General features: G+C 34.4%; 1 protein-coding gene across 1 annotated transcript in view; it reads right to left on the reverse strand.

The window, feature by feature from the left end:
- The window catches only part of LOC117125493 (ryanodine receptor 2-like), a 109376-nt gene that overhangs the window by 12494 nt on the left and 70873 nt on the right, over positions 1–26009 (reverse strand). Inside the window, exons 59-102 of the mRNA XM_033271990.1 lie at positions 25617–25837; positions 25291–25381; positions 24766–24906; positions 24324–24487; positions 24149–24227; positions 23581–23670; positions 23305–23433; positions 23083–23160; positions 22371–22446; positions 21974–22097; positions 21785–21808; positions 20254–20381; positions 20020–20069; positions 19341–19465; positions 19119–19171; positions 18775–18835; positions 18132–18370; positions 17704–17785; positions 17195–17221; positions 15043–15191; positions 14449–14584; positions 14226–14279; positions 13652–13767; positions 13356–13534; positions 13050–13120; positions 12552–12639; positions 12212–12406; positions 11715–11855; positions 9977–10114; positions 9386–9498; positions 9112–9205; positions 8574–8668; positions 8245–8293; positions 8037–8099; positions 7663–7762; positions 6977–7056; positions 6533–6609; positions 6061–6134; positions 5263–5283; positions 2325–2405; positions 1490–1578; positions 756–812; positions 492–563; positions 56–242 (exon numbers count right to left, since the gene is read on the reverse strand). Of these exons, the coding sequence (XP_033127881.1) occupies positions 56–242; positions 492–563; positions 756–812; positions 1490–1578; positions 2325–2405; positions 5263–5283; positions 6061–6134; positions 6533–6609; positions 6977–7056; positions 7663–7762; positions 8037–8099; positions 8245–8293; positions 8574–8668; positions 9112–9205; positions 9386–9498; positions 9977–10114; positions 11715–11855; positions 12212–12406; positions 12552–12639; positions 13050–13120; positions 13356–13534; positions 13652–13767; positions 14226–14279; positions 14449–14584; positions 15043–15191; positions 17195–17221; positions 17704–17785; positions 18132–18370; positions 18775–18835; positions 19119–19171; positions 19341–19465; positions 20020–20069; positions 20254–20381; positions 21785–21808; positions 21974–22097; positions 22371–22446; positions 23083–23160; positions 23305–23433; positions 23581–23670; positions 24149–24227; positions 24324–24487; positions 24766–24906; positions 25291–25381; positions 25617–25837 (4501 nt within the window). The remainder of the gene's footprint in view (positions 1–55; positions 243–491; positions 564–755; positions 813–1489; positions 1579–2324; positions 2406–5262; positions 5284–6060; positions 6135–6532; positions 6610–6976; positions 7057–7662; positions 7763–8036; positions 8100–8244; positions 8294–8573; positions 8669–9111; positions 9206–9385; positions 9499–9976; positions 10115–11714; positions 11856–12211; positions 12407–12551; positions 12640–13049; positions 13121–13355; positions 13535–13651; positions 13768–14225; positions 14280–14448; positions 14585–15042; positions 15192–17194; positions 17222–17703; positions 17786–18131; positions 18371–18774; positions 18836–19118; positions 19172–19340; positions 19466–20019; positions 20070–20253; positions 20382–21784; positions 21809–21973; positions 22098–22370; positions 22447–23082; positions 23161–23304; positions 23434–23580; positions 23671–24148; positions 24228–24323; positions 24488–24765; positions 24907–25290; positions 25382–25616; positions 25838–26009) is intronic.

Below are 26009 nucleotides of genomic sequence, written 5' to 3' on the forward strand. Positions count from 1 at the left end.
TGAAGGGGGGGGGGGGGGGGGGGGTGGAGGTTTATCTCAGCACACTGTTGCTCACCTTCAAGCATACTGAGAAGCAAGACCACCATCTCCTTTTGAAGGTTCAACAGTTCACGCAGCAGTTCCAGTTGGCTTGCATCCTGGGACAACTTTTTCTGTAAATGTGCAAACACATGAAGGAATCCTCCAATGGCGTCCCACAAGCGACTGTGAGCGAGGGCTAGCTGGTTCCCAGAGCACGGACCCTTTAACAATATTCAAAGGAAATAAGAAAAAGTTGGTAAAAAACTGCCAATAATAACAAAGTGGTTTTATTTTTTTTATTAAATTAAAAAAAATTGTAATCTGTCTTCTTAACTTCACTTAATGAAGCCAATATTGTCTACTGGCCTGTACCGTAGTGAAAATCTATCTACAGTCTCAACTGTTTACATATTTTGACATTTAGATGCATCACTTGTTATGTGTGACTGTTCAATATCCCACTAACTTACCTGTATGTACTCAGTGAGTGTTCTAAACACCTGTTTGGCAACTTTAATGGCTCGGGAGAAGTTCTCACGCCCCTTGGCAAAAAACAAATGATGAAGAAAATTCATATTATACAAGAGTCAAGATCTACTAAGTTTGGTTTATTATGAGTACAGTAAGTAATATTCAAAAAAAAAGTTTCATTGCATAGTTTGGACAGGATACATATTTGTACATTTTTTATGACTCTAGAATACATGATAGAAACATTGTTTTATGTCTCGTACCTGAACATCAACTACTTCTTTTCTTGAATAATGCCAGTAAAAATCACTGATGGATTCCTATATTTCAAAATCAAGATGAAACCAAACTTTATGGAATTGAATATTTTTAAAATATTAAGATTTATATATAAATATAATCATGATAAATCAAAGTTTCTGCCTAGTACCGAACATACTCTAAGTTGGAACTTCATCTGGGAAGCTCAAATATATAAAAAAAAAATTGATGATGTAATAAAGTAATGATCATATCAAGCACAGACCATCAATAAATGTTTATTATTACCTACGCAAAAGATTATGCGAAAACAAATGAATGGATCATCATCAAATTTAGTGGAAATTGTACATAATAATCAAAGAAAGACAAATTTCAATTTTCAAAAAAAAGGTCAACGAACAAAGTCGGAGAAATTTGATTATAACCCTCAAGAATAAAATATAATAATGAAATCACCCCTTGTACTCAACCAGCAAATAAAAAAAAAATGTTTAAAAAATAAAAAAATTTTCTTGAGGGTAGGCTGGAGCACTCAAGAAAATAAGGTGCCTGAATATGATGGGTGATTTCATTATTTAATTGAGGGTATGCTGCAGTCCTGCCTATTATTACACGGCCTGCGTATTGCTGGTACTGTATTCAGGCACAGCGTGGAGATGTACATTCTATGGCATGACTGTTCTGGTTTGTTTATTCATTCATTCACATATTTCCTAAATGAGCATTACGCTACCTGAAGTCGAAGTAGATAGTCCACAGTATAAATAATAATGTTGACAGTTGTATGGTTTCCCGTCTGTGTACGTAGATAGTTCTGGAAATCTGTGAAAAGATTTGATTTGATTTTATAATTTTTATTAACAATTTTATAAACTTAATATCATTCCCACAATACATCTCAAAGCTGTGACCCAGTAAACTGTTCTAAAATGCACCTTACAACACACTATGCAAATTAGCAGTAATCCAGGGAGTCTTTAAGTGATCAGATAATTACCAGGATAAACTAACATACGTTAAGTTTCTTATAACAAATAATAATTTTTAAAAATAAGATTTGTTATAGCGCTCATATTTATTTTAAAGAAATGCTCAAGGTTTTTTTTACTGAATTTGTCCATCCAGGTCCATGAATAACTGTGTTCCTCAATTTCAGTACATAGATTTTTTTGATATATCTTAGTTTAACTAGGTATAAGTACGGTATTCACATAAAAAACAAAAGTTTTCAATTTGTCACCCTAGAACGGAGTCACTCACCTATGACAATCTACATACTCGGCACAAAGTAGATTCAATCCAAAGAGCATCCTAAAATCTAGATGGCAACTTAACATTCTAACATGCACAGATGAAATCTTAGTGACTTAGTCATTCAGCGGCGGATCCAGAATTGTTCAAATGGACGGCACAACAGTTTCAGAATAGATAAGTGAGTAGCACATAACATTGATATACATTAATTTTTTTTTTAATGTTGTGTCCCCCTCCCCACTGGATCCACCCCTGTCATTACGTTCTAGGTGCTACAATTGTCATCCAATCTAAAGCTTCCTAATGATACTTACCGCCGTTGTGCCCTTCACAAAGAAGCTGAAGGAATCGAAACAAAGCACATGTGATGGGCGCATCGTGCAATGCTTGCTCTCCTAATGAATATACACAAACAAAAACAGATTTTGTTTAGTAAATCTTCATCTTGTACAAACTTTAAATTTCACACTAACCCACAACCATTGATAAAGAATAACGACATGATCTTGTTTTGCTTTACTACATTATGGCAAAATGTTGGGATCAGTATTTTCCTGCTCCATGAATCTTTGTTGAAATTAAAAAGCTTGGATATGTAAGAACACCAGTTCTTCATTGTGAGCAGGAATTCAATGATACAATTTTAAAGTTTGTTGGTTACTGCAATTCACAATAAATATAAATTTAGAAATCTAACTTAAATAGAGTAATATACAAGACAGTTAAGATGATATATGCTAAATGCAGTTATTTATCAGCATTTTGTTTAAGACATTTTAATGAATGAAACTTTTCTATATGTTATGACAATTGGCAGTATGACGACAATATGCTGCATGATTAAATACAGAAGAAGCATAAAAATAGAAAACTCAACATAACAAGAAAATATGATTATGATTAATCAATAACTATAACATTTTCTCTTCAATTCTAATTTTTTCAACTGGAGTTCGTATTTCTTTAAAGAAAAAGAAATATTAGAAAAATATGCATGAATATGACATTTAAATCTAGTGTCTTATATGACTTTCCTAAGTCAAACTTTTTATATAGATAAATAATAACTTCCTGAAGCGGATGCAGGATTTGGCAGTAGGGGGTGTGTGAGTTCACACAAAACAATGGTGGGGCTGAGGTGTGAAAATTTCGAGAATATGAAGCATTAGGTGCCCGAAAATTGCACTCTCATCATCCCTTAAAAATCTTACCGGTAATTCGTATCAACAATAAAATACAACAATTATTTTTCTTAATACAATTTAGAGGGGTGCGATCGCACCGTCGCACCCTAAACCCTACATCCACCCAAGACTTAAATCAAACATGACAAGGCTATGCTCAAATGAATGTACACAGAGCATGTTTTCTTAAGTAACATGGATATACAAAATCACAGACAGCTAAAGCAGCAATACTGTCAGAGAAGAAGAATATGAGCAATATGCAAATCAGAAACAAAATAGCAAGATACAAACAGAAATGTCAATAAGGCAAAAAAAAAAGGTTGTGTTGCCCAAGTCCAACTGACTAAAAAATCTAAAAAAATAGGCTCGGCTTTTTTTTCAAAACATTTGAGGCTTGCAATCCCTAAACCAGTGTATTGTCGCTTAAAATTAAACTAATTAGCATAAGAATGTGGTAGCATTGTAAACTGCAGCACAGAGATGCCACAATACTTTTGCTTCATGGCAATAGTAAATCGATTCCACTAAAAATGACCCATTATTTAAAAGCTAATAATATTAAATATGGAGAATGTGGATAAATTGTTTTGGTGACTGATGCCTGTTTTGGCATGGTAAGCCTAGAATGTTTTAAAAGGAACCTTTTCAAGCTTTAATACTTTTCATACCTTAACCATAGATTTTAGGTCTGTTACCAACCAAAATGTGAGCTATGATTGACAATGAACCCAAAAACCATGGCCTAGGCCTATACTGAACAAAAAAGCAAAACAAAAATATTGTCGACTCTGATTCTGAATTTTTAATATCGCTGAACTTTGGCAACACAAACATTTTCTATGGCATATTGTGCAGAAAGAAGCTACTTAATTTACTTATAAAAATAATTGTTAACATGGTGATACAATAGTTACCATGGCAATCACATGGTTACAAAATTGTTGCCATAGTAAATAACAGGTTGCCAGTAGCAGAGCAGTGACTGTTATTAGTAATGCAGCAGCCGCAACAGCACACCATTGGTAGTCATGGACACATATTTGCTGCCATATTATTTTGTCAGTTACTATGGCAAAAATATTTGCATGACGATGGCTGGCATAGCAATGGTAATGTAGGAGAATAAGACATCTCTGAAAGACAGTTGAAAATGAAGCAAGAAACCATTTTCATCAACTTTTATTGATACAGGGTATACAAGAACAGTGAAGATGAAATTCTATGTGGATTTTAGTGAAGAGTATTATCTACCGAGATAAGAAATTTGTCCTCTGAAATCCAAATTGAAAAAGGACATAAAGCAAAAGCAAAACAAGTATTATCAAAAAGTATAGAATAGCAAGAGGTCGGAATCCTATCTTGAAATGTACTACTACGAAGTAGAGGGCGTCCTTCAAAAGAAAGTATGTGATCAATACGTTGTTTGTAATAAACGCACAGTGCGTGTAGCGACAGAATATCAGAATTTTGAACTCTATTCAAATTCTATAGGGCGCCCCCATCTCTTGCGGCAGTACTGCATTTTTCGTTTTATTGCTTGCATGCAATATCAAGATAGCCAGACCTCTTGTCATTCTATTCCCTTTGGTATTATCCAAAAATATATGAAAGCATGCAAACTGAGAAAGTACAGTATATTCCATGCAAATTATCTTTCTCAGATATATCAAAGTGAAAGCTTGCCTGCACGGTCTGAGATGATGTTAGAGAAGCATTGCAGTTTGACAAGGTAAACCATGGATAAACCAAAGTTTAACTTGAAAGTGGGTTTTTTTTATATAATGAAAAGAGAGAAATCAAAACAAATTCCAACTTTAGATTTATACTGGATTTTATTGGAAATTTGAAATGCAAAAATACATACTAAAAACATTTTAAAATGCAATTATATTTAATAAATTAAATCACTTAATTAATGAATAATTAATCAGTATGAAATTGAGGGAAAATGTGTTTGTTGAACTATTTTTTTTATTGTAATTATCATAAATTGGAAGTCATTTAAGTCATGTATCTTTCTTTTCATCATTGTTAACCTCAGTCAACCTTTCATTTTAACTCCTACCTGCAATAGCACCATTTTCATCTGTTTTTAAGGAGAAAAATAAAAACAAAATCATGCTGGTTTCACAATTTCATGCCCCACAAAACACCTTGGAAACACTAGTTTATCAAATTCCACAAATTTGCATATCATCTGCATATATTTAGATTGCTATGCATATTCACGATTACTACTAACTTATGAATAACTCATGAGTTAGTTGTAATAAGTATTTAAAGTAACTGATCTGCAGTTAAATATGTGCTTGAGAAGCAATTGCACCAAAAGAAAAATATTTGTAAAAATGTAAAACTTGATTGTTGTTTTTTTTCCCCAATATCTGCATAAATCTTTTTGTATATTTATATTAGAATAATTTTCATCATAAGGGAGGCATGATAATAATAAATAGTTGTATTACATTAGAATGTCAATCAACAACAATCATGTTTCTACCTTATCCCATAAAATCAATCAAACAAAAACATAACCCAAAATAAAAAATCTACAATACAAAAATTTCAAGACTACCTTTGCAAACTATTTCCACACAACAAAAAATTATAAATTGACAAACAAAAACAAAGAAAATGGAGAACTATTATGAGTAACCAAATCTGAATCACTAAATTTACTAACAAAACAAACTTTGATGAGCCAACTATAATATGGAAACACAACTACGGTCATAAGGAGATTTTTTATCATTAGATTAAATATGAAGACTTCAATAATTCTTTAATAAAATAAATTGAAGACTAAAAATTCAAGTATATCATATAATTAAAAATAATAGAACGCTGCTATTTAAATTCTTACCTGCACTATCTCCAAATCCACCACCTAAGCCTTTGGCCTTGTTGTAACGTTCATAGGCTTCTAGATCCAGAACACTAAAGACAGGAAAAAGCCATAATAATCATATAATACAAGATGCTTGCTTTAAAAGCACTAGGATTTCAGGTTTATATTTTTGAAAATGACCAGGATGGTATAAATACAACTAAAAAAATGCACTCATAAACCTCATAGTTTGGCTGTTTAAAAGCATTACAGAATGGACAATTTTCCAGACTGTCAACCTTTACAACTGAACAATGCCAGGAATATGCAATCAGTCCCTAACCCACAAATGCTTGTGTTTACTACGTTTACGCTGTCATGTTGCGGGACATTTGCAACAATATAAAAGAAGCGAAGCTTTTCAGAGGGTTCCAATTGTTTCATCAAGTTGTAAGTCACGGATTGTTGGATGAGGGTGAAATGAAAATTGTAGGAAATTCCTATATACCTGGAAGATTCCATGATTCCCGCTAAACTTGTAAAGAATCCAACATCCATTTTGTCCTGTAAGTGGGCTAGCATTTTCTAAAGAACAAAAAACATCAGACAATAATTTTATTATATGTCAATGTAATAACATATAATATTAAAATAGTGAAAAGGGAATTTTTAAAACCTAGTTGATTCAAAACTGACTTGAAGTTTGAAACAGAAGTAGAAAGAAGGTGGTTTATTCGAGAAAAGGGAAACAGTAAATATAAAAGTAGGTTAGTCTTATTTTGTGTTTTATAATAGGGACAGACAAAATGAAATATTACCTTTATACATGTTTATATATATTACACAATCTGAATTAGCAAGAACATTTAGCAGGGCAGTTAAAGTTTACATCTGCAGTGTGCGCTTTATATAACTTTTATTGATGTACAACTAATTAGAAGGAAGATTTTACCTCCTGAACAGTTACATTTCCTCCACGCAAGAGAGAGATACCAAGATTTAAAGTGTCTTTTACCATCGAGGAAGCCTTTCCTAAATAAACAACAAAGAATATGGAAATGATTGGTAGTAATGTAACTCAATCTTCATTAATATGTAAATGTTGACACAAACTGTTTAAATACGTGACTTAAATAAGTAAGATTATGAGATCCAATATCTTGTGCAAGGCACTTCAGATATATGTCTATCTTCACACAGTATTACAAATCATACTGTAAGATACTTAGTTGAATATGCCAATGTCAAGTTTTTTTTTAGTGGAACTTACCTGTCAAAAATAATAGAATCACCCAATTCACTTGATAAATACTGCCTCATTTTCTTTTCACTCATGAGTGAGACACCAAGATGCAGTTGGTACATAGATGCACTTTACCAGCAACAGAGTGGATTATTTATCAGTTTACTCGGGCATTAACATAATAGACAAACTGAATACATACACAACCAAAATTCATGCGCAACTACACTTAAAGGGAATGAAGCAATTTAATACAGATTCTGTTTCAAATGGCTAGTGTAACAAAAGTGCATTGAAACCTCGCATTTATATAACTGATTATAGAAATGGCATCATGATAAGCACTTGTATTATGATTAAATCATCGTCTTTGTCATCACTATTATTATTTGTACCTTGACTGGCACTGATATTTAGCAAGACCATCTCAGACACTTGTCTGTCGGCCAGTCGGCCCTGTTCAGACAACAGCTTCTGTTTCGCCATTTCTTGTTCCTAGGTATTCAAACAACAATCATGAAAATAATTATAAAGAATATTTAGAATAATAATGATAAGAAAATAAATCAGTTCAATATAAAAAATATAATAGCAGCAAGAGCAATTATTAATACAAATTAAAACATAACCAAAATAACAAAAACCATAGGATGTAATGAATGAAAATAATATAATAATTAAAATCAAAGAAGGAATGTAGATGTCATTTGAAGGTTAAAATGTATTTGACATTATCTTCCAGACTTTGCCTGATAGATGTGACACTTACCTGAAAGGAGACTCCTGGTTCCTCGTCATCATCATCATCATCCTCATCATCGCCACTGCAACTCTACAAGAACATACACACAGTGTTACATCAAAGTGTTTACTCTGAAGGTTATATGTGCCTAGGCCCAACTATTATATACTGCCACTATATGCAAATTTATGCAAATTATGGTTCATAGTAATTATACCAAAATAAGTTTAAATACCTTGCTCATTATCTCAGCATAAGACAAGTAGAGATCATCTTCTACAGCGCTATAAATGCAAATATACAATAAATGATTTACATAAATTGATATATATTAAAAGGCAATGAATGCAAATTATGGTTGAAAGGGCAGACACCCACAGTATAAGCTTTATTCAAAAGCTTACAAAATGGTGAGAAAACATAAGATAATGTGCTGAGAAGACTGGCACCTACACTATATGCCTTATTTTGAGGCTTAGGGATTAGTGCTGATTTCAACTTTTAGAACAATCTTATCATTTGTATGGATTGTACACGCAAGTCTTCACTACAACTGCAACATACTTTTGGTGTAGACTAGCAGCCCGGCAGAACATCATAACTAATTGCTGTAGAGGATCTTTGATTTCTTCTTCAGGCAGCTCCTCCAGATCTTCTTTCTGCAGAGAACAATTTAACAAATTGACAGTTAGCATACAATAAGCACATCTTAAGAATGACCCATGAAAACAGCGCTGTGTCTGTGCAACATAGTTGCTTAAAATCCAGAATAAAGCCTGCAGCACAAATATAGGTCACAGGAATAGATGCTAGTCTACTGCAGCAGCTGACATCTTGAGACCAAACAGTAGCATACAATCAAGCATTATTAAATAAGTACATCAATCTCATTCTTACATAGCAGTCTTTCCATTATACCTTACAGAATCAAGAGTGGAGTACTTTGCTGTTGCTGGCATTTTGAGGCCAAACAGTGGCATGGAGCCATGTTTTAAACCAAATAGTTCAATTTTATGTTCACATAGCAGTCTTTATATTACACCTTACAACATAATTATATTAATACTTAGTTAAATACAAATGAATACAATCATATACATACCGTGATATCATCAATCAGCAAATGTCTTGCAGATTCTTCAACTCCCAGCCATTTTTCTTTGTAGATTCTCAGGAAAAAGTTGATGGCACGATGCCTACATATATAAAATGATATTTTATCAAATATATAATTAAGAAAAGAAAATAAAATATCCATCCTCCAATTGTTTGCATTAAATTAGGCCTGTTATTATCCTTTAGGTAGCTATATATTGCAGGTCCATAACCCATGCAACGTTAGCTGCATTAAGCAAAAGAGATGATCTTTGATATACCTTGGAAGAGCACGTAGAGGTATCATCCTGAAGCAGGCCATGATGGCACGGCGTCTCTGAGCAGAGATCAGACGACGCCATGCACTTTTCTTTGATACCGGAGGATGTTCAGTCTGTGGAACAGAAGCAACAAATTTAATAAAGAAGTGAATAGGAGTAATTTAATAATGATGTCCGACTGCTTAACCAGCATCACCACGACGAGCAATATCATCATCACCGACTCCGCTCCCTGCGAGCGCTAGATGACACGATGCTCTATGCTGCTTGTTGGTGGCTCGTCATTATTGTGTTTTCAATAGAATCGCATTGCATGACAACCGTCAGATGCAGTAAGTGCCCGGCTTAGCACCCCACCATACAATTATCATAAAAATTACCTCCATCCCATTCCAAATATGATGAACATCATAACCATCTAAACCTAATACCATCATCCGAAATTTCAGGCATTATTACTAAGAGCTTACTTTGGGCTATATAAGAATAACTATTATTAATAATATTATTATTACAACCACCATCAAATAGCATTATTATCATACAAGGTTACGGTAACTGACATACATTCACAAAAGCCGATGCACTTACGATGTGAAGTCTGTGTAAAACGATAGCCATACTGAGTACCCTCTGAACAACCTCTTCCTGAGGAAGACTGACATTGGACAAGTTACTAGAGGACATCTTGGAATACAGACGCCGCTGCCAACTGGACACCTGGGGACCCTGCTGTACAAAGAGTTAAAAACATTCTACTTGAAGTAAAAAAATTTACTGTATAGGATTATATGATTTCTACTTGCAAGTAGTCACTGCACATGCAATTTTCGAGGAAATTGGTCTGTATTTATTTTCCTTTCTCTAATGTGCATAAATACTTTGATGCACACAGAAAAATGACAAAAGAATAATTAACTAATATATGCGAACTCCATAGTTGAAACACAAAGACAGCAGTGCTCTTAGGCCACTTTCAGACAGACAGGGCTGGCAATGTTGGAGTAATGATGCCGGTATATGGGCATGCCCCTTTTCTACCAAACATAGTGGTAAAATTGCTGTGATATAGCGCATTTATAATGCCATAATAAAATGCCTATTATTCTCCGTGTTTTTGCAAATATGTTATTCCTGATGATGATTCAATGAAGTCAAAATGTTGAGTAAATATGGCCTCACTTTCTCTATTTGGAGTCACTTTTGTTTTATTTTATAATGCCTTTCTGTATGAATGGATTATGTACACTGGCAAGCCAGTGGTAATGTTGTTTGTACAAAAAATGCAAGTAGGCCTTTTACAATATTGCTCAGACTAGTATAGACTTATAATATCGAGGGCAATACCGGGAAGATTTCCGCAATGCTGCGGTAATGTAGCTCTGTCTGGAAGTGGCTTTATTTTACCAGGTACCGTACCACAATTCTATTAACAATATATTTATTAGTGGGTGGGTAAATAATGAAGGAAAGAATAGAGAAAAAGAAGAGGGAGAATGATAATACAATGATATGAAGGCAGTGAACATGCTCTTACAATACATTGAGTTGTTATGACATAAGATTACATATCTAAACATAACAACATCTACAAGGTTAGAAGAAACAAATGATAAAAAAATAGTTGTCAAGCCACCAAGATGGGTTTGAAATAAATGAAGGTTGGAAGTTAATTGTCTGAAACAATGATATAAGATAACTTTCAACCTCGGCTCCTTTCAAAACTATTTTCAAAGACGTATTGCCCCATGAAAAATAGCAAAAAAATATAAAAATCATTTTTGAAATTAACTTGCTCACGTTGAAGCAAGGGCTTAGCCTGCGAGACGTCTGGCCAACAATTATTTATGACGGCCACTTTTACCATGACAGCTTGGCTTACTCAGCTCGGCCTAACCTAGTTAGGCCCGGCCTACCTTTAGTAAATACCGCCCACCCACCCCCGCTTGGGGCTACACCCCTCGGCTGTCAGTACGCGACAAGTGATCGTCTTCCATTTTGAATGTCCTATTCCTTTTTTTCTGGCTAAACCCCTGCTTTGAAGTAACATAAAAATTATGAACTTAAAAATAGAAATGTTTACCTATAATTTTAGAGTGACAAAAAAACATTTTTTATTATTATACACTGAGTATAAAATTCAGGGTACTAATAATTTGTATACTACCCTAATGTCAGCAAGCTAATTCACAATTTTTGTTGATGATTTTCAAGGGACAATACGTGTTTGATGGATAATTATTTGTTAATTCAGTTTTATTGAAACACTAAATGGAAAACAATGACAAAGAAAAGAAGAAAGAATGAAGCACGGAAGAATGAAACTTGCATGAGAAGGTGAATGAGAGGAAGTGGATGAAGAGTTTCTACAGGGTTCTAAATCTGACGAATCCTCGTCATCATCAACCTTTTTCTCCTGCTGACGCAGAGTGTGGAGTAAGAATTCACGAACATCTTTCTCTGTATCCCGCTGCAAGAAAGAAGGAATTTCACATGGTCAATCAATGTAATATCTAAAAATTTCTATGATAAATTAATATTTGATACAAATATATCGTGTATGCAGAGGCAAAATAACACCATTCCCATTGACATCTTGCTTAGCACTCTGGAATGAAACTTTCTGAGGTGTCACTCAAACTTAACAACTGACCAATCAAAACAGGGTATGACCTTAGCAACAATATCTAAGGGGCAGGGCTTAGCAGAAAGTCCATTGCTATAAAATAACTCTATAGTAACGCCACACATGAAACCATTCTACTCTTTGGTTTAAACCAGTAAACTACCAACTAAATATAGAGGGCAGCAGACTATATACTGTACCTCCAGTAGTTTCTGTTTGGCTTCCTGGACCAACTCTTGCTCCATTGCTCCGTAGAGATTCATTCCAATTGGTAGGAGACGTTTAATGCATGCAACAATTCTGCTAGATGAGTAGCTCTTGTTATCACGATCTCGTCCTGCATTACTTTGTGGCTCATTTTGAGCGATGTAATTTTGCTCTTCTCGTTTGAAATTCTGAGAAAGAAAAAGAAGCTTAGAACATGTCTAATGTAAACTTTTTCCTTACTTATTAATTTTCATCAGAAAGTTAATGAGTAAGAAAAGCTAAATATTTAGAAAGCTAAATATTAAATTTTTTTTGTTTTGTTCCACTACTTACTGATGACTGGGCCCACCAGTTGAAGATGTCAGCAACATGTTTATAAAGCATCTCAGCACACACACTTGAAGACTGAAGCCATTTTGATCTATAAATACAATAAAAAAAATAATCCACCAAAATTAGAACTACATTCATACTCTGGTAACAACGGTATACTAAAATATATACATACGTTTGACTAGACACTGAGAAAAATTAAGACTGGTAGCAAGAAAACTAGGTCTGGGTGATGAAAATATTAGGAGGAAAACTATGAGAGTCTGGTGATTAAAGATTAAGATTTTTTGGAAAAAGGTAAGCAGGACAATCTGGTGATGACAAGTCTTCACTTAAATCCGAAGTGCACATTTGGCCAAATAATTAGCCAACATAAAGAGTGATTCACAATACAGCAAACCAGTCACCACATAATACCATAGTTAATTTGCATTCAAAGTTGCCCAGTTTGTCTTATGTACAACAGTAGAATAACCTACAGGCTTTATAGGCACTAACCTGTGATGGTCAACAAACTTGATCAGAAGCGGATAGAATGCAAAAACATCTCTCACCAACAAACCATAATGCTACAGAATCAAAAAATAGGTTTAAACAATTCTCTAGTAATTATAACTCTATGTGTTTAAGTGATAATGAAAAAATGTAATATATTTTTCACAAAACTTCATTCCATCATGTTCTTACTTTTGAATGTAAAAATAATAATATAATATTAAAAACCTTTTCTAATCAAGAATAGAAAACTTTTACACAATGATTACAGTAGACACAGAATTCAACTTTTTTATTTCACAAATTTACCTCAAGCAGTTCAAGCTCAGCTTCTTCCATCTCTGTCCCACCTCCTGGGAAGTTTTTCTTAAGATCCTCCTCGCTCTGGAATACTATCTCGGCTCGTCTGCGTAGCACCTCCGCCACCGGTAGAAAGTGTGAACTTAGCATGCTCTCATCAGCATTACTCAAGATGGGTAGCGAAATGGCTGGAGAAAAATTACAAAAAAAATTGTTATTAAAGTGGGGAATGAGCTGAATATAAATCTCCTATCAGTATTTTATAGCATAGCTTTGCAATGTAAGTTCTTCCGAATTCTACCCACCTGCTATCCTGCTCATCCAAGGTGCATTTTCTGAGCCTAGATTGTTCTTGATGAGGGTCAGCACATTTCCTAGTGTGGTGTTCATGTTTCTAGAACTCACCATCGTCCAATAATTACTAAAAAAAAATAACAATAATGGATTCCCGATGAATGATTGGAAACTCTTAGTCACAACAAAATTTTAATAATAATGGTTGATTGTGGAGACCACTGCATAATGAACAATAAAATATATAGTGTGAATGAGAATCCTGTGGTGATCCAATTTGACTTCTGTGGTCAACACAGGATCATGTGATCAAATAGGATCTTGTAATCAACTTGGAATCATGAGGAAGCCGTGTGAGCATGTGATCCGTTTGTGATCAATTTGAATTCTGTAATTTTGGATCAGATCCTGACTTATTGCTAGTTTTGTGATCAATGTGTGGTCACGTAATAAACTTGTGATCATATAAGCAACACTTGCGATTAACTTAAGAACCTGTGATCAATTTAAGATTTAGTGATCAACGATTCAAATGCCTTTCATTGTCAAGGCCAAGAGCTTCCATTTTATATACTGTCCACCTACCCCTGTCTTCTGTTGATGCTGTCAGGGCCCTCTTGCCACCAGAATGGTAGGTAGCTTTATAAAATAATAAACAAAAACATTATTTGACAAATTATAACAAATAAACTCATGAACAAAATGAAATTTTGATAAATCAATCATGGATAGATGATGAAAGACATGAGGAAGGGGTTAGGCTATAGGAGATGAGGCTAGGAAAGGGTTAGGGCAATGGGATACTCACCTGCACAAGGTGGGTAATATCACCTCAATCACATGTGGTGCCTCATAGTATTTAGCTCCGGATTCTGCCATCTCATCAATTTCCCGGATCATGGCTTCCAGTGTTGGAATGCCATATGAAGAACTGTTGATACCTTCTGAAATAAAAATTACATAGGAAAAGTTACCAAAATGGTTATAGTATACTATACAACACTTTCATCCTTCTATGTCAATAAACATCCAATGAAATCAATCAATATAATTGGCTGTAATACAAGATCATCTCTGTGATGAGTCTGGTCGGCTGCACACCGATAATAGATACGACTTGATTGAAAGTTATCTCCAGTAGAAGGTAACAGGCTGGTCACGGCAACAGTGAAACAAAGCAAGTTTGATCAGTGAAACAATAAGAGTCAATCAAAACACCAATTCAAGCTGAATATAAATGTTTATTTGTGCTAACATGGCCACACCACAGCTTGGGTCACGCTACCTCCCTTCAAGACTCCTCGCTCGTCTAGTCTAGTCCACCAGCCCATGAGACTGTTCTTGCGGGAACATCTTATAACAGTGAACAGTATGTAACAAAGTTGAAAGGTTACATTTTTACCTAATTCCGCTTCACCTTTTGCAATAGCTCTCATTGCTTGCTGTCCTAATACTGAATTCCGGTTGTTTTTGTTCAGCTGAGGCTCTAGGAACGCCACCGGGAACGAACCGGCAATTGCTGCCAACAGTTCTCCAATAGCAGGCCGATGACTGTTAGAACAAAACAATAAAAATTAGAAAATATATAAATATTATTTTAGGTTAAAATCTAAGAATAGTATTAAAATGGACAAAATACTTTCTGGCTTTATTCTTGAGGTAGGCTCTAACAAAGCAAATTACACCGGAGCAGGTATCATAGGCTGCACTACAATAGTGAGGATGAATTGAACTTTGTTCAATTGGGGTGACATTTGTTAATTTGAAAATTCTAAACCAATCTATACTGATTGGTTGAACAACAACCACTTATTGATGATGCACAAAACAGACACAAAACCTAGAAAACCTATACTAAATAAGTGCTACAAATGGAACAGGAAAAAAGACTATGGTAGACTACAAGCACAGGTTTCTATCAACTATGACTATCAAAGAAGTGTCATACCATGTACCTAGATGACAACAGAAAGTTTTTATATATCGATGACATTGGTTGGTCTTATATAGCAAATACTGGCAATGTATATATTAGTTTCAAATTACACCCAGGTCATAAAACATACATGGAACACAATCAGCTTGACAGAATGTATTCAATCAAGTATAGCTACATATCAATGTGCTGGTTGCTACAAAGATTACAAATATGTACCCATTAAGCACATATTCAGAAGTTAAAACACCTTATATTTACCACAGAATTATTATCATTTTTAAGCAACTAGATCGATCCAGTGGTCAGCATCAAAATATTATCCACAAGAAATATGTAATTTTATTTAAAATAGTCTAATCTCACACCTAAACAAGCAATCTAATCTATTTTCACTATTGTAAGCAGCACAGTATGTACTATCTTTACTAAAGTGCAAGATTTCACGGTCACTATCTGGACATTTTTAATAATAATAGTGGATTTATATTTTAGCAATATATTTGGTAATTTTCACAAGACTGGAGTACCTCTTGTACCTCCCATTAACTCAAGGTTTCTTCTATATCATTCACTAACCCAATGGTTTCTTAGTTTACCTTTCATCAACCCAAAGTTGGTTTCCCAAAATTGCAGCGTTATTAGTATAGAATAAAATCTTTTTCTAGTAAAGCTAAAACAAAAGTATGTTCAAAGGTGCTTTGCTTGCTTACCAAAAGGATGGACATTCTTTTCATTTATCTTAAATTAACCTATGGATATCATTCTTTAAACCAAATATTCTTTGGTTAATATCACTCTATTATAAGCTATCAGATCATAAAATATTAACACTGACTTGCCAACAGAAGCATGTGGACTCATTATAGATGTAATCTTTTGAGGAAATATGGAGCCCAGTAAGAAGTTGTCTGATATCATTAGGCCGACCAGCCCTCCATAAACTAACGTTAGAATACCGCACTTTCGGCGGTAAAGAACAATTAAAACCTCATAAAAAAGGCAACTAATCATTTTACCTATAATTTAATCCAAGGACACCAGTGTTAAACACTCAGTACTTATCCTTGATAATGTGTTAATCCAATTTATATAGTGAGATAATGTAACGTTAGTTTATCGAGGGCGGGTTGAGCTAATGTTCTTCAGCTATTTCTATGTCTTAGGCAGACACATGAGGTAGAGGATGGAATGGGGCAAAAGTAAGAGTTTATTAGACACACCTACCTGAAATGTAGCAAATTAAAAAGGTAAACTAAACTTGGAAGCAGAATGAATAAAACACACTTGGGTATGAAAAGCCACTCAATTATTAGACACTCTCAGGAAAAACAAATGTGATCAGGTTACAAACAACAGATCACAAACATGTTTGGGAAGTTTCAAAATTCTAAAATAAAACTGTAAGAGAACATGGCAACCATAAGCATGTTCTCATTAACTATAATAATCACATCAATCCTGTTGCCAGAAAGTTATAAAATGTATGCCTAACCACAACACACATCTTCAGGCAGTTAAATGTAAAGCTAGACTATGCAATATTATTCTATAGGTTATGGGGAAAATCTAAGCTGCCTTACACTTGGCTGCAAACCTCTACTTGATATTACTATACCTTTCTATGCACTTTTTCTCCTTCTCACTGTAAAAAGAAATTTTGCAAAAAATACCAACTAATGTAACTGAAATCACTGTTATTTGTAACTTTGTTTACTAACAAAAACTATCAGCTTTTCATGTTGGTCTTACATAAATAATAATTGAAGGCTACTATACAGTTTAATATAATTGCACACGTCATTGGATGGAAGACAAACTCAGCTCCCGGGGGAAAATTCCATAATGGTGCACTACCAAGAAACTGGCATTTTAATTTACCAAGTTCCTCATTACTGGATATAAAGAGATAATATGCCATACACTAGGACACAAGCAAGTGGCCTGATGCAGACTCAACCCCCAACCATGTACTTGGAAGTTAAAAACTTCACCATCGTGCCATAATGCTTCCAGAATTCAGAATCTCTTTACTGTATAATCAATCAGATATTGATGTCTACTGTATATAGTTGATTAATTAATTAAAAATTATAATGAATATAAAAATATGAAAACGCAACTGACCAGTCAGCAGAGAACTGCTTAGCTGCTCCTAGAGCAAACAAAGTCTTGATGATTTTGTAGCAAGCAAGCTGTACTTGATCAACTGAAAGCAAATTAACCAATCAAAAGTAAGATGTGTGGAGTAGGACACAGAATATAAAAATGAGCTTTTAGTGGAGATACACCTACCTGGAATATAGTGAATTTATTAGAAGTAACTGAAAGCAGAATGAGTATGCAAACTTCATGTTGCTATTTTTATCACAGAATCATACTGTATCTGTGATTTAAATTTGATATAATTTTAAAATTGGAAATCAAATTGAACTTATCACCAATAGTATAACATTAATACAACGTACATTTATAATTGGGAAAGATATAATGTACTACCCTTTACTTTATATTATCTTGACTAAATTAATTTCACAGAATTTTATAATACATACGCAGTAGCTCTTCCCCGAATTTGAAATTGCCAACGTGTTTGAAGAGGCTAGTAAGCACCGGTAGAAGTACACCAGCCACATACTTCATGATCAACCCCTCCTTGAAGTCTGGTGGCTTGACGTGACTGAAGTAGCCGGACTTCACGTTAACTTGGGTGCAATCCAGGTCGTCTGCAGCATTGCAGAAGAAAACTAGGAGGGCGTTCTTCACAGAGCCTGAACCATGTTTGGTAATGGACCTAATATTGTCAAATATAGCAAATGCAAATCAGACTTTTGAATTGCATATCCTCATATATATAAATTCATTTGTCAGTTCTGATATAGTGCACAACATGAAGGAATCTAAAAACAACTAATGGCTCTGCCAGAATTTACCCTGGTGCCTAGAAAAACTGGGGAACTTTCAAGGCATTTTAAGCTGTTCTCACAGCATGTATTTTATCCAAATATTAAAAAAGAAAATCCCCTTTTGAATGAGTTGCGGCCTATATGAGCTTGGCCTCTCTGATGGGGGCTCCCCCTGCCCCTCAACTAGCGCCACTACTTATGACAATATTGCCTTTGGAAGTTATATTATTGGAGTTTGATTTGCCTAATAGAAGCTGGACATATCATAACAATAAAAAAATGTGTAATTTACCTCCCATCAATTGCTGTTGCTACGACCTCTAAACAGCACACCGTACAGTTAAGGTCTTGGGCTAAAAAAAGTGTTAAATGTTAAATACCTCATCCATTAAAGTACAGATGGATGGATGGATGCTTGCTTGGATACATAGACAGACATATAGATATAGAACTTATAGACAAACATATAGATATAAAACTTACATAGACAAACATATAGATATAGAACTTACATAGACAAACATATAGATATAGAACTTTTCAGTACCAAAGTAACCTGGCATTTCATGAACTAGCTTCATAAATTAAAATACAACATTTTGTCTTTATTGAATTGTATAATACAAAAAAGTTTACCTTGAAAAAGGTTTATCTTCTGGCGAACAAGGTGTGATAACTTGCAAAACAAACTGTAACAAATTAGAAGTATCGTGGTATGTTAATTTGTTATACATAAATTTTTACTTCATTAGAAACATTTTGTTTATTTACTTATTTCAAACAACTGTCCAACCAAATTTGCAAAAATAAACATCTTAAATATAATATCAACAATTTTAAACAAATTTGTGAATGTACCTGGCAACCATTTCTTTTTCTCTGTGTGAAGCACTTCCAAAGCGACTTGACTGCAGTGAGCTTGGACTGGACACAAAGTAACAGCAATAGGCCTCAAAATACCTCTCAATCAATGGAAGTACAACCTACGCATTCAATGAGATTTCATAAAAAATAGAATAATAACAAGACAACAGTAGTTTCTTATGGTAATGATGAAAAGATGATGTTGATAATATTTATGGCAATGACATGATGATCATGATGATAAAGATGACTGTGGTAGTAGCCTGTGGTGACCAGGGTCAAAGAGTATAAATAGAACAAGAGAACAAAGTCCCATTCGTAAAAACGTCACGCCTGTGCAGGACGCCCACTAACGGTTGTATGTTCTTTTTATTACCCAGTGCAGCGCTGCGCAGCGCGGTAGAAGTGCGCCCGCTATAAACTCAGTAAGCAGAAAACAAAGGTACAGTATCTTGTGGAGAACAGATAAACAGACAAACTGACCGTGCGCGGTGGAGTACTGGGTAATAAAAAACATACAAGCGTTAGTTGGCGTCCTACACTAGCTGCGTATGGCGTATCGTTTTTTTACGCTCTCAATGAGCGTTGTTGGCTCTCTTGTTCTATTTATACTCTTTGCTAGGGTGATATAAAAGAAATATTAAGGTAAGGTATGTATTTGATTTAATCTTACCCTGACAAAGAACTTGTAACTTCTTTCTTCCATTTCTCTTTTCTTAAAACCTGTCAAACATGTTAACAAGAGATATATCAATGAATGACTGATATCTTGACATCATATCATAATCACATAAATAAAATCAATGATAATGAAGATGATGATAATACTGGTAATCATGAACTTATTAATGATAGCATTGGTAATAATAATAATAATAGCACCACACAACAATATATTAGCTCTCACCTGGTCTGAGGTTTGCCTGAGCCTTGTCAACATAGTGTATCAACTTTTCCAGCAGATTGTATGCAAAGCGTTTTTCAATCGTATTGTTGACATGAGACATCCTGTCCTGGGCATCACTGCTTCCATTCCTAAATCAAAGTACAATATAATCATTTTAATGCACCCAGAAGACACTACTGATTTCTCTGTAGTTTTCAGACATCTGATTTGATAAACGATCTTGCTCTGGTTGTCCTCAACCTAGGAACTTTTAAAAAGCAAGACAAAGCATATAGTATCACCTATCTACATATATCAGTAACATGTCCTCAAAAATACACAACAATCTTCTAATTCTAAAGTATTTCACAAATAATTACCTAAATTTAAATAACTACTTTTAGTTAGGAAATGCAGATGGAAAACAATTGTGTTTAACAATAAATTTTTCAACAGTGCAAATGTATTCTAAAATAATGAGGTTTTCACCACACAGTTTTCACTTCTAGAATGATGTACAGTCTCAAAGGCATGATTTTTGTTTTGCATGTCATAAAATCAATTTAGAGTCAATCTTTAGAATCTCAACAAAAATCAGATGGCTTGTGCAGAGACACCAGTGGCGTATCTAGGTACTAGGATTATTGAAATGGGGAGACTGATGGGGCACAAAGGTGAGGGGGGGCCTTGATGATTAAGTCTGGGGGAACTAGCTCTCAAAATAAGGTGAAATGAGGTGATTTTTAACTATTTGAGCATGATTTTTTTTTTTTTGCTTCAAAAATTTTGTGGGATGTGGGAGACAACTACTATAGGGGGACACAAGCACTTTGGAGGCATGCCACCCCCCCCCCTCCATGCACCTCTAGATACACCACTGAGTGACACAATATTCAATAACACATTCACTGGGAAGTTACAGATGTTATCAAATATTTTGTAAGTGAAAAGAAAATCTTCAGTTTCTGGTTAGAATGACTGAAAAAATACTTTTTAGTAAACATGTGTAAACTAACAAAAAACATGAGGTGATACCTTTCAGGTAATTTGTGATCTAAGAATTTAAATTAGAATTAATAAATACAAGACAACATAGTTTATCACTATTAAACTTGCAACACATACATATAATCAACAAAGGGAAAAATAATAAAATATAATACTTTCAAAACTAAATAAAAATCATTATAACATTTATATGAACAAATTTTAAAGTGGGAAATGTGTAAAAATGTAGTAAGCAGTAGGCCCTAGTAAAGGTACTCCAAGTAGTGTAGCAGTGGTGATAGTTAGTAGTAGTGTAAGAAGGAGCAGTAGTGGTGAAAGTAAAACAGTAGTAGTAATAGTAGTAACAGTAGTAGTAATAATAGTATAGTAGGTATTATATTAAGAGTAGTCAAAATATAAACTGTTTAAGTCCCTGATTATGCTAATGAGAATGTAATATTAAAGTGAGTGCAATTATAAGCACAAAACATCATTGTTACAACTGCAAAGCGCTACACAGCCAAGGCAATATAAAATTCACTATCTAACTATGCATTGTGTTTACCTCTCATCTTCATTTGATGTGTCGCTGCAGTTGGTGAAAAAACATTTAAAAAAATTAATATTTAAACAAAATTTCCATCTTATCTTCATATTAGAGATCAATAACTGCAACATGATAAATCGCAATTGCATCATTAAAAAACATCAGTGATATTTCAAATAATCAAAACTGCGGATTTTGGGAAAGTACCTTTGTAATCGATATCCATTGACTTGAAGGAATTTTAAGAGGGCTTGTGTCATCTGTCGATCTTTCTTCTTCTCCGCATCCGTAAGAATGTCATACGGCACCAAAAGGGGATGGCAATCTCCACCTGGAACGATTGTTATCAAATTAAGGAAACAGTCTATGGAAATTAGGGCACCACACGACCAACCGTGACCGTGGATATGAGCTACCGGCAGTGGAGGAGGCGTTGTCACATGATCATTCAAATTCACGCCTGAATGATGAACAAGAAGTTGCAACGAAATAGATAGCAACAAAAGCATCATCCAAATCATATAATCATCATCACCATCACCATCATCATCATCTAACTTCAATCTGACTGATGCTATATATTTATATAAACAGTATATATTACCAGAAGCTTCAAGTGTCGTCTTTGTCTTCTTGGCCCACAGGTCATGAGCATTCTCAGCAAGTCTCTCCGCCATATTCTACAAAATGAAAAGGTGATAATAGAGGTAAATACACAAAAGTCACCGAGATCAATTTTTTATTAACAAATCATTTTCATATTCATTCATTTGAGATCAATTCAAAAGCAGACAGTGAGTGTACTATATTATTTAATTTAAACGTGAGTCGAATGGTCAAGCGGTTAAGGTAGGTGTGCTGCAACCTACAACCATAATATTCGTGCTGATTTGAACGGCAGGCTCGCCTATAATGGTTCTGAAGGTGGAACAAGTCTTCTCAGTTAAGGACTATGAACCGTAGGCCCAGTGTACACAATTGGCTCATGTACCCAGTACATTTCAAGATGAGTAGGGCTTACCCAGGTGTACTGGTCCCTACAGCTCTAGTTGTGGACAGGCAAGAGTAGCTGAAACCAGTTTACTGGGTAGCTCAGACACAAAGAGACCCTTAGGGGAGAAGAAAGATACTGTACGAGCTAGTCCATGTTTCAAGCACTTTGAGACTGGTGTAAAGCAAATGTAACTCAAACTATTAGTATTATTATTATTATTATTATTATTATTATTATTATTATTATTATTAATCATTCTATGAATGAAAAGAACTTGGCATATATTGTTCATCAAGAAAATTTAGAAATTTATCAATATTACCTGCATATCTCTTGTTAGGGTGATGTTGCTCATGTCAATTGGGCGTGGGTTATACCCATGTGGTGACTCCACTACTCCCTAGGATAAAAACAATTACAAATCTTTATAATAATTGTTATAATTTAACAGGCCAACAATATGATCTATACAATGCATGCAATTTAAAGACCAAAATACTACGATATTATTGTTTTTTACGGAATTTTAAACGTTATACAATACCAGGCTAGTCTTGGAAAGTCTTCTTCGTAGTTGTTTGTTCTGGTCTGAGCTGCTACGTTCTATCGTCCAACCCCAAGCATGAATGGCTTTAAGACTCTCTTTGATGGCGTCCCTATACTGATCTTTTTCCTGGAAGTATAAAAGAATTCAACCAATAAAAACACTCTTCAAATGGATGTTTATACATGTATGTTAAATATAAAATAAACCATTGATGTCTGGAATTTAATTGGTATTTGCTCCACTCAAACTTATATTTATTTATAAGGGAACTACCTTTGTAGTGAGATTGCGGTATGGTCGCAGCATGGCGTGATGTTGCATCATAGGATTGGTAACTTCATCAAAAGTCCATCCATGCTCAAACTATATATCAAGTACAAAAAAAAACGAATAACTAAATTAAATTTCATTTTCTATCAGAATGAAAAATCATATGCTAAAAATTTTATAAAGAAAATGAAGAGGTAGACTGGAGAGAAGATGGAGTTTAATGAAATCATAGCATATCATGGTGAAAGCGCCATGACCACTGAATGGTGGACACCGGCACTATAGAAGTCTCAAGAATTATTATTGTTATATAGAAATAATATTTATTTAACATGAGTAGCAAAAGCAGATACAGCAGGTGGAAAGCATACAAATACCAATGTTCACTCCAATCAGAACACCCTTAAACAATAATAGAACCATCCATCAATTGTGCAAAAAACTATGTTAATGTCCTCATTCTGTTTTCGCCATTAGGCAGCAAAATATACATTGGAAGGAACACTGGCTTTTGTTTGGATTATTCAGGTAAATATTCACAAAATAAACTTATATATTGGCTGTAACATACCTTTTCTAGGGACCAAGTGTCGTGTAGAAACTCTGCAAATCGATCTCGGAAGGATAATAGATTTTCATTCAAATGGATTCTGGAAGATAAGAAATAAAAGCAATGATGATAATCCTCACCATTCTGAGACCGATGATAGTGACGTTAATTTAAATTGAATAACTGAATAACCTACTTAGACGTGTCCACGGGGCATGGTTGATAAACGCCATCAGCATCAATGTTTGATTCTCGTATGAGGCTCTCGTCGTGGTAGGCCATAGAATAATCGGGTGGAAGAGCTCTACCAATGGCAGTCAGACACGGGAGGGCCTTGTTGAACAACTCCGCATCATACTCCTTGTGGATAAAAATAAAGAAAACTTGATATAGTGGGCAGGGATTCTCATATAAGTTCTACATATTATTCAATGTAAAAAATTGATATGATTAGCATTTTACAATTAAATAATTCCATATTTAAATTATAATTTTTTATTACTAAAAATAGTTTATTGAAATAGTTTGTTGCCATTTAAATTTAAACAAGGTTCTTTGATTTCCAACTTTGATATGTAGCAAAGTTGATATGCACAAGGTAACAAGTTCTTAATACATTCTTAATACACAATCCTTACCCTATCAGCTAGAGCATCAAAGAGTCCTGTGAACAGCATCATCGTTAGGCGTTTTTCCTCATCGTTAGCTGCACCATAACTGCCCCAGCCTCCATGACTGCCGTAGTAGTCAATGCACCTCTCATAATGTAAGGTCAGGATCTATAACATGAAACAAAAACACAAATATCTCAAGACATTTTCAGTACTCCTCATTAAAAAAAAAAATAAAAATGTAATAGATTGGTGTTGGGGATGATAAACACGTTAGAATGACACTTCTAATATTTTCAAGGGGTGTCCCCATATGAGATTCAGTTACAGCATAACATGTTCATGTAATATAGTCACGCATTTCAATAAAGGTCTTGCAGACAAGACTACTTATATCATTAGTCTAAGATATTATTCAGTCTACATGTTGCATCATAGCTAATCATACAGGTGGAAAACTCAGAAAGTTTGCAAAAAAAAACAACTCAGAAGTATTTATGCAGGATTCAAAGTATCCTAGACAGCAATTTGAAGCCATTATTTCAACCTTACCTTCAGAGCTACATAAGTATGTTCAACTAATACAGGGACATCTACAGTAAGTTTCTTCAGTAGACGCTGCATCATGGATGGTCGCAGACTCCTAAGGAAAAGTATCAAAAGCACCTTCAAAAACAAATTCTCATTTACATATAAACATCAGCTAATGTTTATTACTGAATAATTTTTGACAATCTGAAGCAATTTAACTACCAATATTGTCCCACATATTCACATCATCAAATAAATGCGGGCTAAAAAAGATAATTTCATTACCACATAAGACTGCAAGTTTAAGTCAATTTATGTCCTACAATATATAAAATAGTTTTACTTACTTGGTCAGTGCCACAAGAAAATCAGCAATAGTATCTCGCTGGCCTTTTGTAAGTGACCGACATTTGGACAGACGATAGACAGTATTGAGTGTAGAATCCAGTAGGGAGATGTTATGGCCAGCATTCTCAAACATGTGAGCGTGGCGCGTGAGTAACGGTAGCACCGAATTGCATAGATATCGATTCAAGGCAAGAGCCATGTCATGGTCATGGGTATTAGGCTGAAAATATGAATGAAAAAGAAATTGAGGGTGAAACTTGTAATTTTCAAGATAAGGCATGTAGTCACTTATGTATCTTATTTAATACGTCTGGTGATCCCTGCAACATTGATAATCCCTTCCCAGACTATCAAATCGTATTTTGACAAAAACATGTGACAAGCCTAAATAT

This window comes from Anneissia japonica, unplaced genomic scaffold, assembly GCF_011630105.1.
Source record: "Anneissia japonica isolate Jap-2015-1 unplaced genomic scaffold, ASM1163010v1 scaffold7731_len1735946_cov199, whole genome shotgun sequence".
In the NCBI taxonomy this organism is placed as follows: domain Eukaryota; kingdom Metazoa; phylum Echinodermata; class Crinoidea; order Comatulida; family Comatulidae; genus Anneissia; species Anneissia japonica.